The sequence below is a fragment of the Netta rufina genome (genome assembly GCF_964035555.1).
Source record: "Netta rufina genome assembly, chromosome: 4".
NCBI classification, from domain to species: Eukaryota; Metazoa; Chordata; class Aves; order Anseriformes; family Anatidae; genus Netta; species Netta rufina.
In genome coordinates, this window is record NC_140127.1 from 30,107,710 (window position 1) to 30,125,475 (window position 17,766).

The 17,766-nt window shown below is 36.5% G+C and overlaps 1 protein-coding gene across 1 annotated transcript in view; it reads right to left on the reverse strand.

The window, feature by feature from the left end:
- The window catches only part of RXFP1 (relaxin family peptide receptor 1), a gene marked incomplete at both ends in the record, with an annotated part of 50,844 nt that extends 40,049 nt beyond the window's left edge, over positions 1-10,795 (reverse strand). Inside the window, one exon of the mRNA XM_084286057.1 lies at positions 10,747-10,795. Coding sequence (XP_084142183.1) covers positions 10,747-10,795 — 49 coding nt within the window. The remainder of the gene's footprint in view (positions 1-10,746) is intronic.
- Positions 10,796-17,766: the final 6,971 nt, after the last annotated feature.

Genomic DNA, 17,766 nt, shown 5'->3' on the forward strand with positions numbered 1-17,766 from the left:
TAAACACAGTATAGAGCAAAGGAGTTTAGCAGAAAAGATGTATGTACAATGACTATTTTGCATGCTGATCTGGTCATTATCTTGGATTTTAATTTCATATTGTGTCTTTCCATCTTGCTGTGTATTTCAGAATGCCTTCATTTCAAGAGAAGTCTCCAAAGCTGCACAAAATTTGTACTATCTTTTGCAAAATATAGACTCCAATCTCATAGCAACATTACTGAAGCTAGTTATCAATTATGCCACAGCTAATTCAGTCTAATTAATCCAGCTATAGCACTGGAAGATCCTCTTTGTCGAACCGCCAGATAAATCAGCTTCAGGGCCAGAAACTGCAAGCAGAGCAATTCAGGCTGGTCACATGGCACCTTGCCAGAGGATTTGGCTCTACACCTTTTATTAATTTGTCTTTTTGTTCTGCTTACGGAGAACTTAGAACAAAAGGACTCTAATGCACAGCAAAGAGCTTAAAAAGCTACTATTACCTGAAAAAGCCCCAAAATGTAGTATAAATGAATTTTAACTGGAAACTCAAGTTTTGTAAGGCACTCCTAGAGGATGAAGGTTCAGCACAATGTCTGACACAGAGACACAAATTAACAAGCATTGACAAGCCTTTCTGCCAGTCCTCTTTCCCTCTTCTTCTCCCCAAATACACAGAACTGAAATGATGTGACTGTTATTTTGGTAAACAATCAGTTTTCTGGTTTTTGACATCAATTCCAAGGTAGGCTTTTATTTGCCCTACTGTGTTTTTTGTTTGTTTGCATTGGTATAACTCCTGTGATGTCACTAATTTCTGTTTCACAGTAGTGCAAAATCAAGGGTGGACAGATGAAACACTAGGGTTTTCTCTGGGTGGCTTTAGGCCTAGAAAAATGAAGACACAAAAATGAAGTAAGTGTATTCAATACATGCAGCAGGTAGTACCATCCCACCTGTAAGACCCAGAAAGGCGTTAGCTAGCCATCGGACGCAGGTCCCCTCTCAGAGACTGATTCTGTCTCACAGCCACTGTGGAGCAGGCTTGGGCTGGTTCTTCAAGGCCTGAAATCTGTTTCAAATAATCACTTTTTTCTCCTTTGCAATACCTCATTTATGAGTTTAAACACTTACATAAAAATAAATAAATAAATAAAATCTCTAGGCTTCACACCAGGAATAGTGTTTTTGATACTTTGTAATACCAGGAAAAAATCTTATTTATCAGCATTTTTCCTAACTCCTACCATGCCTAATGGTATGCTAATGAAGTTTTTTCATTTATCTCAGCAATCACATAATTTAAAATGTACTTTAGCCAAGAGGATCGAGAACACTTGGTTATCAATAAATTAGTGTCCCTCAAGCAACAATCACTCCTGACATCTGGATAACCAGCACTCTGAATTTAAATACCTAATGACAACGATGAGGGATTACTGGAGAGAAGTTCACTTCAGATGTGTTGCTTTGCATAAATTAACCTGATCAGCCATAAGTGATTGTAAAGTAAGCAAAACTGAAATACTGATTAGTGGAAACCAAACCATTCAAATTAACAAATAACAGATGTTTGTAATAGAGCTCTGAAGTTTCCATAAAGAAAGGCAGCTTTAGCTGATTTTCATAAAACACTGTTATGTACAGGAGAGAAAATCTTGTACATGGGTATTCATGCACCCATGCAGGCACAGAAGAAAGAAGAAAACTAGTAGATGAAGAAAAAGTACTCATAGTGAAGTCCTAATAGAAAGCTGCAACAAAAAAAAAAAAAAGAGTGAATGAAATCAGTAATGCGATGAACAGGGGATTTACTTGCTGGTACTCTAACTGTACAATAGTCTGAGAATCCATTATTTGAAAATGAGCATTAGAGCAAAGAATTGCGTGACCATCATTAACTGCTCATAACAGAAAACAATCTAAAAGGTCTTAATGTTTTGCCTAACATCTTAGGTCAAAATGGGAAAAAATGTCTTTTTTTTTTTTTTCTTTCTCTCCAACTGAAAATTGTGTGACTTAGCTGTAACTTCTTTTCCACATTTGGTATGTTCTTTTGATAGAAAAAAAAAAAAAAAGAAGAAGAAAAAAATACTGGCATAATGAATACCTTGCCATATTGATGAAAAAGAACAGATTTAAGAACAGCCAGCCTGACTTTGGACTAAAGAAAGGGACCTGAGGAAGGGTGGTGGGAGATTTTATTTTCCCTTTCTCCATCTCTTACAGCTCTTTAGTCCCTTATTTTTCTACAGAGTGGCTTGAACTACGAAAGCTGCACATAAGCCACACTTTCAGAAATCACAACATTTTTTGTCTTCTCTCAGGTAATACAAACTGAAACAAATCTTTTTAAAATAGAGTTAGTAATTCCAGTAAGATTCAGGTAAGCTTTCCCTAACTAGAACTCTAAACAGCGAGAGGAAAAAAAAGAATGTTTTGGGAATCTTACCCAAAGTATTTGAAATATGAAACATAGTCTGTTTTTTTTTTTTTGTTTTTTTTTTTTTGTTGTTTTGTTTGTTTGTTTGTTTGTTTTTCCTCCATTCTTTGTGCCTTTAAGAAAAGCTGAAAGGATTTTTATGATAGTTCTTACAATGGATTTAAGCCAGCATAACTTAACATGAAGCTCTGAAGCATACTTAAGACTAATTTTGTAACAATAAAAACATATTCTTTCTTGGTGAGCCTCAGACAGGATTATCTGATATACTTTATTTATTCACATACTTTACTTACTAATAACAATTTATAACTATTAAGAATTCAAATTTAATATAGAACTACAAGTTCAGATTTAGGAGGTTGCTATAAATCTATGTGATTTCATCCTCTTAAAGTGTTATGAAATGCAATTCTCTTTTGTTCTATTTCTGAAGTAAAACAAATTGAAAATATTTTAGGGAATTTGCCTTTTAAGGGTTCATGTGACTACTTTGAGAAGAATAAGTTTGGGGAGACTGTGCTTCAGTAAATGAATTCTTGGATTCCAGCTGATGAATATTTGGCTCAATTTAAAGAAATCACCTAATGTCTACTATCTTTTTATTATGAGTAAACATCATTTACCACTATTAATTGTGACGCTCCAGTTAAAGTGCTATAAATCAGAAGTTATCTCAAGCTCATAGGGTTTCTGACTTTGTTAAAGTGAATAGTGTTAGCTAGCTGACCAGCGATCAGAGACATCTGGTTTATTTCTTCCTTTGCAGGAAGAAAAAAAGTGCATGCAGATTAAGATTTCAAGATGAATCTTTAGATTATACAAAATCATTAACGTAAATATTAGCAGCATTAGCAGCACATAGGTGTAAGTTACATGGATATTAGTTGTTCACAATGAAGTTAGAAAAGATAATGCACCGAAAAGTCTGTCTCCATTGTAGATGCAGTTTGGCAAAACAATATATTTGCATAGGCTCCTGATGGATGTAACCTCCACATTGTCTCTACCTCCATTCTCGCGACCCCAGTCCAGCTAAATCAACACATTATGAAGACCTTTCCTGACACCAAATGTTTTCTCATTGTCAACACACATGAAAGCATGCTCTATGAAACAGCTTAAATTAGAGCAATACTATCGAGGCCCACTTCTAGCATGGCACAGGAGGCAGAAGACAGTGCTGGGAGGAGGAGAGGCTTGCTCTGACTGTGATCTGCTCCATCATCCTAATCCCCACACACCCTTCTGCCAGGTCTCTGTTCATATCTGATGTGCCTGCTTGGAGAGGAGGTTTTATGGGGCATGGCATTCAGAAGGGTGCCTGCAAAAAGGCAGCCCTGGTCTCAGCAGGGATTTTAGCACACAAGCACGATAGCTGTATCACACCATTAGAAAGGGGACTGAGAAGGCAGAGTATTGCAACACAGCATTTGCCAAAGGCTTTGTGTAGCTAAAAGCTTTGACAGACATCTTAAATCACAGGCAATAGGATATGAAAGGATATTTATAATGTAAAATCAATGCCTTTGTATACAGGATTACTTTTATTGTTTATCATGTTAAAGACAGTGACATGTACTTAAAAACAAACAAACAAACAAAAACAAACAGAAAACAAGCAAAACTGGAAGACCTTAAGTGCATTTGACCCTATACTATTATCTGTATCCTATTCAGTGAAAACATTAAAATATTTAATTCCTAATGCTTCCCTGTATACAATATACAGAATATTGCTGGACCTGTCTGGAGAGTAAATGCTTAAATGGACAACTTTTATTATGATACATCATTTCAATGAAGATTTAATTCCTAAAAATATTTTTTTTGTTTCACTAGAGATCTCAATCCAGCCACATTTATGTTTTATACACTGAATGTGGCAGTTGTATCAGTAACAGGATATTTGTAACTTACAAGATCACATTCCAGTACTTAAAATAGTTGTTGACAAGACTCAGTAGTAAGGTCAAATCCTTTGTAACTGTGTATTATTTAAAAATATCTTTTATGTTTTCCAAAGCTGCAAATCCACAGAAACAAGAACTATTTCTCCATGTGAGAAACCAACCTGGCTAGAAAGTGATGTGAAACCATGTACATGATTTAAAAAGAAAAAGAATTAAAACAAAAATCAAACGGTGATAAAACCTAGAAATGCCTAGAGAAATCATTGCCAGAGGAATCATTGGCTATTAATAAAAAAAAATAAAAATACAAGTTTCTGAAATGTATCAGGAAAAGAAAAACCTCACATGACTTGTAAGACTTAAGAGTGCAGAAAATCAAATCTGTTCAATACCCATTTCTGCCATGTAGTTGGAAAGAAGGAAGAGGTTGTGTTCTTTCTGCATGATGTTGAGAATCTGTACCAAAGATAAACCAGGATTTCTAAGTGAAAATACTTGCAAACCAGACATGGGGATTTGAAAGGAATTACTTGAGAAACACTTTAATGTAGTTATATAACAAGGTTTGAAATCTGAAGAAAATACCAAGAGACTAGAGGCTTGTAGAGTTATTTGAATACAAGCAAGGTCTCTGCAAATCAGTGTCTATAGTTCTTAGGTAACACTTCGTAACATTTAATTCACATCTTACCATGGAACTGGAGACAAGAAAATAACGTGATGAAGTGTACTTTCATGGTAGAAGAGCCTTCATTACTAAACTTCTAAAAATGCAATCATCTTTGCCAACTGTATTGCTATTAATTCTCCCAGACTAGTCAAGATGTTTATCCTACAATCACATGGCTTTTAGATTCAGTGAGGTAGTCCTTTCCCTTTTCAAGTCCCCACAGATTGCTTTAGATTACAGTTTAGGTTAAGGCGTTATTACTCAGATGTGGAGCTGAGACATTGGCATATGTATGGCAAATGTTTCTGCTAATTTTAGGTTTCTGAATCAGCTTCACAGATTACTTAAAGCACAGCTTTCACAGATTTCAGTGGCAGCTGTGAAACGATCACTGCTACACCAGGATTATCAAGCTGACAACTAGAAAACCTGACATATAATTATTTTCCTTTTATGAAGCATTTAGAGCATCCCTGTTGGGAGCAAGAAACAGGAAGATAAATCAGTTTTCCACAGCAGAGTTCAGTTGCCTTCATCACATGGACATCATTTTATAATCTCCAGCCTCATTCATAATTTATCTTTCTTTTCTGCCACAGGTTAAGATGGTCACACAGCATAATTCACCACACACTCATTCTTCAAGTGCATGAAGCACAAATTCTTGGGGAGCTACAGCATGAAAAAAATGTACTACATGCACATAGGCTAAATTAAGTTTAGGACTCAGGATGAATGATGCCAACACTGAATTTGTAAAAGTAATAATGTTATTTGATGTAGGTATCATCCTGGGTTCTTAAAGAGGAAATCAGTTTTCCTCCCACATTTCATAACACAACACTGCGCTGCACCACTAGTTCAGAACATTTAGCTCTGCAGACCTGAAAGCATTAATTATCAACCCCTGAGCAGAGGTGTTAGGCAGGAGGTAGAGACATTTTGCAACGAGACAGTAAGCAATGTGATAATCCTAAGCTTCCTTCCAGGCTTTGTAGCAGAGCAGAGAGAAGCCTCCACCAAGCACAGCTCCTTTTTCCACTCAGCCTCTGACCTTATTCTTCAGGCACTCTAGTCTCCTCTCTGAGCTCCTTGTCTTTTCCTTTAATTAATTCACTGTTCCCTGCTGGCTCCCTTTTACACTGCCCTTTCCCTCAGCCTCTACCATCTCAGACTTACAGCCTTTCTGATTTCCATTTTCCCTTTCTAAGTAGTGTTAGCTTTTCCCTTCACCTCTCTGCTCCCTTGTCTCACCTCCCTCTCCTGTTAGCCTCTACTTTAAGTCTCTTCACTCAGTCCTTCCCCATACATTTACATCTTTTCTGTCTTTCATACACAACCAGAATGACTTCCTGATCCTCTCAGCTTTGTACAACCCCACCACCTTGAACAAGTAATTTCAAAGTCTGATTTGATGTCTTCAAAGAATAGGGTATGCAGCACTGCCAGGACACCTTCCCTCCGATCACTGGTGGCAGTTCCTCTGATGAGCTTCAAGCTGGTCTCTAGCATTAAGGCAAATTATTGGAGAAGCTTCATTTTTACACGATGGCAAGTAGGCTTGAATGGGCTCATCCCCTCTAGAGAGGATGGCCTGTAAGAGCACTATCTCTCAGTGATTTTGTGGGGGAATACTGCAGGAGCCCTTATTATTTTAAGAAAAGTGATTTTGTACTGTAATCACTAAAGAAAGGGAATATTTTCAGAAAAAAAGTTCTGAGTGGTTACAAAGCAACAGAGAAGGTACCTGTGGACATAAAAAGATTTGGTATCGTTGCTCATACTGTGCAGATGGTGCACTGGAAATTTGCTTTGCACAGAAAATTGCTATATTCATATTTGGGCTTTGCTTAGCAAGCACAGAACACTTGAATTTCTAATAACAGAGGTACGGAAATCTTTATAGTAGGCATGCCATTTCTCGAAGTTCTGTACAGAAAGTTAAAGGTACACTTCGGTGCAAGATTATTCCCTTCCCCAACAAGTTTCAAGCATCTGATTCGAAGCAAAATGATATGATATTTGCTTAACACAGGATTTCTAGAAGCACTCAACACAGGTGAAGTACCAATTCCTCTTGAAAAATTCAAGTGATTTTAGTAAAGTTTTATACAAGTGTCTTTTTTTCTCAAGGTGGAAAAAAAAGTCCACACTGTACGTTAAATTTCAGAGCAAATGGTTAAATACTAGTAGAGTTGCTATAAGGAGTTAAGACAGGTTGGCAAGGTGGGTAGCCCTGAGTGCTATAAAAGGAGAGGTGCAAGTAGCCTTGCCACACAGCAGTTGCAGGCAGACCAGCCTGTGCCAATGACAATGCTGTAACTTTCAGAGCTTCACTTCATCACTGCATAGACTAATTGAAGCTAGGGGAACTCTTGCTCAGGAAATCTTGTCTTCATCCCTAATTTTCTGTAAAGACATTATTTTGTGTTATACACATCAATATATGAGAAGCACATTTTTCTTCTAATCACAGGGAAGCCAGTTGGATTAATGCCCAAGTGAAAGCAAAGAGAAATTAACCAAAAATCATTATTACACAATGATTATTAGAGCTTGTGCAATGGCTAAAGTAACTTCACTTTCCTATTTACAAATCTAGAAGTGGTCATAAAATTTGTTACAAAAGATGTAAACGAGAGCATGATCATAAACATGCACTCCTCCAGAAGACTTGGGATGGTCTCTGTGCCGTGTTTGACAGAAAGCGTTTGGTATAAGAGGTCCTGGCCTTGAAAACAGCTGTCATGTGCATGAAGCACAAAAACGGCTAACAACTTTCAGATGGTTTTAATAAAGTTTTCCTTGTCATTTTGAAATGAGGGTAAGGAAAGGAAAGATGAATATAAAAAAAGGAAGAACAGAAAAAGAAGATGGAAGGAGAGTTGTACGCACAAGCAGAAATAGGATTGGAAAACTTCAGGTAGGAGCACGGAGCACACGGATAGGTTTAGAATAGTAATGATCCCTTCTGCAATTCACTTTGAATAGTTTAATTTCAAATACTAATGTTCAATTTTAATTGTAATTCTCAGCTTAAATACTTATGTTCAATTCTAAATACTATTTTTCAATTTTTCTTAATGAATTGTTTGAAGGTCTGTCAGTTAGCAGCCGAAGTCCAGGAGAACAAGATAGCTTTTGTCTCCAGAAAGTAAATCAAAGTGACTCTAAAGACAGGCACCTGCACTGGTTGAGGTGATTACAGCTGGTTATTTTACTAACAGGGAACACGTGGCAGCACCCCATGCAAGGCCAGCCACGTGCCTAAGCAGCCTACTAGTTTTGCAAGTGGGGCGAACACCCTGGCAGGCATTTGTCCTAACTACCCATGCAATGCTGCCAGAACCTGACCCTTCAATTTGCTTTTTGCTGTGATAAAATTGATAGTGTTGCACTGTTGAAGAGTGTGGTACTTTTTTTCCCAAAGAAAATCCTTGATTTGATACAGTACAGTCTGCATGGGACTGCATGCAGGCACTTACCAAGAGTTGCTGGTATATGAAAAGCTACATTTCCACTAGTTGATTGTCTTTTTAAATTATTTTTTCTCTCTTATTATTTTTAATGAGAAAAAAAATCATCTATAAAGATTTAATAAGGAACTTAAAGTTGTAGGATAAGATAAAACAGTTATTGAAATTATTTGGGTACAACTGTAACTGCTGAATGGGAAGCTAAGCAGATGTTAATGGCTATGGGGAGGTCAGGCATCAGAAACTTTTGTAGGACAGTTCTTTCTCATTTGACTTATTTAGAAGCATCTCTGAATTGTGGAAATAAAAAATAATAATAATAAAAAATAAATAAATAAATCTCTGCAACTGAGCTTCTGGCAGCCCATAAACTACAAATTCAAATTCTAAGCACAACTATACTTGCTTCAGGAGTGTTTGTTTTAATATCAGTTAAAGACTTGAGCAAAGTTTAAATCCATTGTGCAGATGAAATCAGCTGACTTGTAAATGTGGTTACAGTTCGGATTGCTGGCCAAAACTCTGGAAGGTGGTGAAGCTGTGAGCTGTGCTTTGAGCGAGTTCAGGAGAAGTGGCACTAAGCAGGAAGTAATTTTGGTGCAAAACAGAGCACTATCAGGCAGCAAGGTCTCCAGGCATGCACACTCTTTAATTTGTGACTGCACTGCTTCTCTCTTTCCAACAAACCTAGATGAGCCATACAGTTTTCTTCTGTAATTAAAATACTCTATAAATGAAGAGAGAATAAACACCTAAAAACATAATGGACATAATAACTACAGTACTAGAAGGCCTGTAGTCATTCACAGTCCTCACCTGCAGTCCTATTTTGCAATATGCTTTAATGTATTTTGATTTTGATTGTATTTTTTTTTAAATTCTACAGCTGAGATGAATTTAACGCAGCAGAAATTATGCCTACAATAATTTGCACATCTTGTATAAATGTCTCAACATTTTCCTGTTTTGATAAAGAAACTGTAATGTGAAAGGCTTAATTTGTTTGAAATTCTTTAGCTTTTATTCTGCATACCTTGAAGTGCTACCTTTAAATATTGGATTACTGCTTATGGATAACACAGCTGCATATGAAGCCATGCTTTGCTTACAGGCTTGTTAAGATCTCATTATCATAGCCTGCTTAATTCCAAATACATTCATATCACTTTTTTTTTTTTTTTTTCCATGCTTGCAGCTAGCATATTATGTATTCCTCCAAAACATAATAGAGCTGCTTAGAGTTTTCCTGCAAATTTAACTGAGCTTTGCAACCATCAATAAAACCGTAAGTGGGGCTCTATTTCCCAGTCATAATGAGGGCAATGTCCCTTGTAAATCTTATGTTACATGGCATAGTATGTACAGGTAAACAGAAACGGGTTTAATTTAAAAGCAACAGAGAGTCAGTCATTGTTCAATACAAAAAAAAGTGGCAGAATTCAACCTTACATTGTTAGCTACTCCTTGGAAAAATCAGCAAATTTGTTAAAGTATTTCAGCTACAAATTTAGTAAACCATTACTTAAGTATTAAGTAGTGCAACAACAAGAAAATTTAAGTATACAAATGACAACTGAAGGCAATGATAACCATCAAAAATCTAACATGTAGATCTGTATCAGCAGCTGCACAGGATCAGCCTTACCCAAGTAGAAAGCAGCACTTACAAAGGGGGTACTCAGCTGGAATGAGGAAAACACTACTAAAGCAAGCAGAAGGTCAGGTGAAACTCCCACCATACCAAAGTGATCTGCATCTGAAGGAAAACTTAAATTTTATTTGGTCTACATCCTGCATACTACAAAGCTTATCACACTGAATCAGACGGTAAAAAATCCTGCTACCTGAACACAGCCTACTTTGCAAGAACTACCAATTGTACTAGCATTGCACAGTATCACTACAAACTGCTGGATGAAGTCTAAAACATGGATTTCAAGGCATCTGAAATGAGTTGGTTCCATAGGTACCTTCATTAAATATTTACACCAAGTATTTATGCAGTTTAAACTGTTCTTATTTTTGAATTTCAGCTCATAACTATTAATAGCAATTCTCAAAGCAACAAATACAAAAAGATTTGATCCTTACATGCAGCTAGTAACCTCGAGAGACTGCATTACACTTAGATTTTATCAAAGAATAATCGCTATGAGCAACTGTAAAATAACACGGGGATATTATAGTTTAAAAAAGCTACTACTTAAGTTTATTAGCTATATGCTGTGCAATGTTCAAAGAAAAAAAGCCAGGTGTACTTACCCTTTGTTCCAATAAGCAAGAATATATAGAAGCAGTAGTCAGATGTCATATCTGTCCTTCAGCAATTTAATGAATAAAGTCAATACACGGCGTCCCTTAAATTGCACCCCAGCCAGTGAGCTGCTGGTGCGTTCTGCCTCTGACAGTCTTCAGCAGTGCATGAAGCAAGCTCCCTTCTCTCTCCTGGCTTCCTTGCTTGCTCTCCTTTGCACTAGGTCTCCTTCTCTCCCCCCTTCCTGGCACACAGACACACACCCTGCAGCGAAGATCAGGGAGAAAGTTTCAGGAGCCACCCCAGCTCCTCGGGCTCTTCTTTACATGCCGTGGTGTGCTCTGTCCAGTGGCAGGCAAGGGCTGGGCTGTGTGCATGGACACAGGTCCACCCCAGTGAAAGCTGCTGCTGCACAAAACACAACCAGATCCAGAGAATTGTCATCAATAGTCTTTTTTTTTTTTTTTTTAAAGTTGCAATACTTCAAGAGGCTCAAAAAGTACGATTTTATTTAGGCAAATCTGTTTGAAGCTAAACATTTTGTACAGTTTAGATAAAAGCTGGTGGTTTCTCAAGTAAGGGGAAGTGAAATTTATAAACAGTCCCTTTCTAAACCATCCGGCCCCTCACTGAAATACAAAAAATGCACAAAGTAATTTATTTCCAATAACAGCATGTCACTATTTTTACACATTAACCAGTCTTCATAACTATTGCTAAAGGAAACAATCTGAGGGAGCAAAGAGGGATGTTCAGAAACATATACTGTGTGGGACTAAGATTTTTCAGATTCTTCTTATTTAAGTACATTGAGACATTCCTCTCTGGCCGTTTCCAGTAGATCATGCAAGTATTATCTAAACTCGATCACATATATACTCACACAGGGTTATAAATCTTTTTTAATGACAGGAAGGCTAACACTCATCAGCACAATAAGATATATTTCAAAAAGAGTAAAAAGAGTCAGTGCATTGAGGTGAACTCAAGGGGAGGAGCTAAATTTCATCTGCCATCAAAGATTAGATTTTTTTTTTTTTTTTTTTTTTTTTTTTTACAGTCTTGATAGTTTCAACAGCTTGTCAGGATGGCACGGGTCAGGCAGCACTAGTATCATGCCAGCAGCTACCTCAGGTGCTTAGGAAGGAATCACCTCAAACTATGGAAGCACATCCATGCATGGACACATATATGAAATAGCAAATTTAGAGAATGGGAAAAAATCTTTATCATAGTAAAAAGGAAAGACCACATTGTTGCTATGCAAAGTTGTCTGCAAAATAGGTATTATGAGCTATCAGTCTTTTGGTTTCCAATATAAAGGAAACAGAATGTAGAACGGGTAAAAGGTTCTTGTCTACGGAAGACCCCAAAATTCTGTTGGCATCCACTGTACCAACACTAGTATTAGGCAATGTAGGAATAAAAATGGATTAAAAGGATTAGGAACCTATGAAATATTTCCTTTATAAGGTGGAGATTAGTTTTGGACTATGTCAAATAGAACTATGGTTGCTGCAAAACAGCCATTCAAGGGTTGACATCTAAATGGCTGCTCTAAAAAGAACATCCAAGGTGGGAAAGTAGGAGGAAGAAACTGAACCAGGAAGGTGAAGAACAGCAGAAATACACTTTCAATGAAAATGGTTGGAAAAATAAAATAAAAGTTCTACCTCGTTACTGCAGGATGAGACAGAACTGATGTTCTAGAGGAAAGTTCCAGAGAATGTTCCAGCTTCCTTTGTGGCCTTCTGCTTCTGATTTAGTCATCGCCATTTAAGATTGGAATTTCTGTGGTTTTGGAATATTTTAACCTGATAATACAATGAAATAAGTGAGCTGTTTCTTAAAAAAAGTCTGACACACTGCTAAAAAAAAAATAAAAATCAAGATTTTCTACCTCAGAGTAAGCAGGAAAGAACCAAAATGCAACACATACCACCCACATATATTTTCTGATGCTCTGCCTCCAATGGGAATTGTCACTTCCAGCTAATGCCTTCCTCTTTTTCAAGGACCTTTAGTAAGGATACTCATTAAAGTTAATTTTGTTGCAAACACTTACTGTATGGAAAATCCACTGGGATCTTCTACATTTCTTATACATTCATAATAAGAATACATAAAGCAGCAACAGTTCACAGCCTTTAGGAGAGAACCATAAAAAAAAAAGAGATGCCCATTCTCTCAGTGCAATTATATTTAAACCAAGTTAGAGAGTTACAGTTAGAGAGAAAAACAAGTACTCTTGGAATACAGAGCAGAAAAAGCAGGAGATGGAAGCTCATCATTAGAACAAAACATGAATTAGGCATTATTAGTTTTTGAAAAATAGTTTAGACTTAACTTATTTGAATTTCTTGTGTGTGTGTGTGTGCATTTGAAGGGCAATAAGGACTTTTCTCCTGCCTAAAATGTAAAAAGCTATAAAACACTAGTGCTTTAGAATTTTGTTTTCAAGAAAATAATAGCCTTAGCCCTATAGCAAAAAAAAATAAATATCACATTAGAATATTAATCATATTTATAATAATATTTATATTATTTATATTAGCTAATTGAGCGTATACAAATGCTAGCTGTTTTATTTTCTGTCTTCACAGCTACCTGGCATTGGTCTAAAACTGCAGTTTTAAAACTGGAGAAACCAATTTGTGGGGGGAAAAAACCCAAACATTCAACTAACATTGTGTCACCAGTGCCACAAACTATCAGAAGTCATTAATGAACTGTTTCACTAAATCCAAATAATTATGGCTTTTATTTTACTGAGAAGAGTCACCTCATGTTTCTATTAAAAAGCATTAGAAATCGAATTAAGTATACAGGGTTTAGAATAAAATGTGTGTAATTATGAGGCGCTATTAGATAAGCATTGTTGGTGTAGTTCTAGTACTTCATAGTCTTTTTTTCTACAGTTCACATTAGCTACTACATAGAAGGAATTTCATGCAAGTAAACAAATCATATTTGTAAGCATCACTATTGTAAGGATCACCATTAAAAAACAAACAAACAACAACAACAAAAAACAAACAAACAAAAAAACCCCTGCATATCATTGCCCCTGTGGAAATAAATCAGAATTCCTTTACAGCCTTTCAGGAGGTTAATTAATAATTTTTCCTCAAGTTCGGACTGCAACATGTTGAACGTTACAGCTGATTCAAGCAGATTCACCAGTACAGAAGGGAGGAACGGTACCTCTAAGTTTTAGTCTATGGGGCAGGAAGCAGATAGATGTGCATAAACTCTACCTGTTACAATGCTGATCTAAGTAATACAGCCCTACTTAGAGTTATTTTTTCTCTTTCCTAATGTGGGAATTTTCCTTGGTTTAATTAAAAGTAGTTTCAAGGATGCATTATGTTTTGTGTCTGAATAAGGACCCATGATGGCTACGTCAATGGTGATTTTATAACCCTAAGAGTTGCTCATTAAGCAAAGGAAATCTTCAGATGAAAATAATGTCAGCTGTTGCCAGCTGTTTTGCTGCCTGAATGAAACACTCAAAGTGCAGAATGATCACTGAAAGCAAAGCTGGGCCTACGTTGCTATCCACTATCATGAAAATACAGTTCACATATACAGAAATACAGAAATGATGCCCCAGGAAGCGAACCTTTTGCTTTCTCAGCTATTTGATGGGCAAACTTTAGGTTTTGTATTATAGCAAAGCGAGTAATTAATATACAGATAAGGCTTCAGAACATAGCACTTAAAATGTAAATTCTTCATTATGTATGTCAATCCTACAATCCCAAAGATTTAACTGTGCAAATGAACTTAATTGGCTTAATTATAATTAATTTGCATTGCTTTCAAAGCTCCATCAGTAAGCTTTACAGACAGCGTAAGTGAGAATAAGACATTTATATTTTATATGGTAACTGTTACCTGTGGAGAATATATTCCTTATTTAATACTTCCAAATTCCTTAACCTCAGAGCAAAGCAATTCTTAGGAAAAATACCAGAACATTTAAGTAGTGTAAGCACAGAGGATAAGAAAATACCTCATCTACAGCAACTCTTCCCAAGTAGTAAGCTGTACTCAGTACATTTATCTATCTCGTACACTTGTGACTCAATCAGTATTGTGGGAACGAGTTATTTTTTCATAAAAATACTGTTTCCTATTGCACAATTGCAGAGATTTAATAGGATTTACCTCGCAAAACCTGAAGAGCATGGGACAGCTGACCTAATGGGCCAGACTAACTACACAGAGACCTTTGCAGTAGCATCTCGTAACTTCTCACTTCCTTTTCCAGACCTTCTTATCAGCACAGTCACAGCTGAGCTAGGATTACTGGCATTTGCTTCTGGAGGCAGAGACCTTCCTCTGCTGGCTCTCTCCTGAAGGGGATATAGTAAAGATTTTATTTATTTAGTTTTATTTTTTATATATACGTATATCCATCAAGGGTCTCAAAACAGAAAGAGGCAGATACCAGTTCTGCCAACATAATTTGAAGCTAAAGCAATTGTACAAAATTTGTCTCTAACACTGCAGAAGAAAAACAGGGAGGAGCAAGACTAGTCTGAGATAACAAAGAGGAAGAAATTTAGAGACAAAGTCAGTACTCAGTCAGTTAATCTGTTCTCCCAACAAACAGGACCATTCTTGCACCTCTTGCTTTCCCAAGGCCCTATGAGGGAGGCCACCTCCCAGCTGTGATCCGATCCTAACTCCTTCACTAGGTCCAGCACTGTAAATACAGAGTCCAATACATGGATTAAGAGTTTCAGTTTCTGTAGGAAAAAGAGAAGGGGAGAAAGGACTCAGGGATTATTACTTTCCTTTACAGTTGCTTTTCTGTTTGAAAATGGGTCACTAGCTTGGCTGTAGATGGAGGTGTACAAGCAGCATATCTAGCTAGCTCTGAGCTTACTGAAATGCTTTCCTTTCTTTTGCACAAGGCACTCTCTACTGCCAGATGGTTTGGCGACCACGTCCAGCTATCTTCCTTAGCTGGGGTGGAGGAAGGTGCTCAGTCTGAGCAAACTTCCTTGCTGCCTCCCTCATTTCCCCTGTTTTTCTCCAGATATCAGCTCCAGTTGGCTGTTTTGACTGAACAAAACGATAGCTCACCAGCATGCTTGCCTCAAAGCTGTTGATGGAATGTAGAATACATTTCTTTCAAAATAACCAAACATACAAGCTTTGCCAATGATATTTTTGACAAATTAGCATTTCTAGTCTTTTGATTAATTAAAGATTTTACTTGCAGTTCTATGATTGTGTGTTTTTATAGTCATGATGTCAATGTCTTTGGTAAATTACTATACCATTTGGGACTCTCATAGGAATTGTATACAATGTCCAGCTTTTCAGGGTGACTCTTTTTCCAGTTATCTCTGTCATATTTGGGGGATTACACTTTTTCTATTTTTTATTTTTTAAACACCAAGGCTTCTAGTTGAAAAGCCAAACTTCCCAAATAAAAACAGCTGAATCTACAATTTTGGAAGATGTGAAATTCATAAAGTGTTCACTAGTAATGTAATTACATATTTTAACATGAGATAGTATCAAAAATAAAATTGTGGACAGTTAAGTCATACTTTGACAGAATGAGCTCTAAGAACATGCAGCTTGTAAAGCTTTGAGGAGGAAAAGCAAACACGTCAATAACTCAACTATGAGAAACTTTGTGCTAGAGAATCATCAAAGCCAGCTTCAAAGTTGGAGAGAAATATCATCATGGTAGCAGAATGGTCAATCCCAGCAAGGTAGACATCATGTAGGGAAAGTTGTGGGTTCACATGTAAATACATGGCATTGCCTTTGAAGGGCCACTGGGAAAAACCCTGTCCAACTTCCACCAACTGACTGAAATATTGTCACTAGTTTATATATCTGTCTAGGTTCAGCTTAAGTTAATATCTATCTACTACTCAATTTATGATTATGCATATTATTTCTCTCAAGCAACAGGGAGTACCAAAAAAGGAAAGTTTCTATAATTTGTTTTATCTTTCAAAATGCCATCTTTGTATATATAACCCTATGCAAACATAGATCAGAGGAGAGTCAAGGTTATTTCACCCATGGATGTATGTGGAGCTCATGTTAAAGTAGGAGCTGCTGAAATGATGAATTATCTGTAGGATTATCCATACCGCAGTTTGCCACTGCACTATTGTGAAGAAAATAAAACTCTGTAAAATGAACCAGCCTGTTATAAAGCAGGTATGACTTCTATGTGGCTTTTTCCAGTGGCTTTTATGTAATAGCTTAATTTACAATTCTAATTTTGATTTTTTTGCAACAGCCTACAAAAAAACAGAAGAGAAAGAGCAGAGGGGAGCTGTGAAATTCAGAAATCCCAAGGATATCACCATATAATTACAGGTGACCAGTAAAATAAAATTCTCTTACTGTTAGTAAATACTCAGGACCTAAAAATCACTGGGGCTTTGAATTTCTTGTTTGGGGTGGTATTTCAATTTGTTCTTTAACATGTACACATTTGATTCAATCAACTAAGAAAATACAGCATTTATCTATATCTAATACTGCAGTTTTTGAGAAGCATAAAATGAAAATTGCTCGACAGGGCTAGGAAAGATGTAGGCTTTTGGAACAGCTGTCATGCTGATAGCCTGTGGTGAAGGAGTTTACATTAAGATTTATTTATTTATTTATTTATTTATTTTAGGTGAGCTTTTCTTCCTTTCCTCCAACTAAATGGTGCATGAAAAAATCAATATTTCTATGAGCAGCTTGAGCCAACATGAGGAATTGATTTCAATTTAATCATACAGTTCAAAAGCACTGTGCATGATACAAGTGGAGAAAGCATTTTCAAAGTAACCATGCAGAATGCATGGTTACACCATAGGAAGTTATGACCTCGGACTTTTTTCTTATTTATTTTCAGATTTTATTTTTAAATAGAGTGGAAATTGCTAGGTTTGCAAGACTGAGTGATGGCTTTACAAAATCAACAATTCAAGTAAAAATATTTGATATCTTCCCCAACTGTCTGGATGACTAATGCTATATATATTTTTTTCCCATTG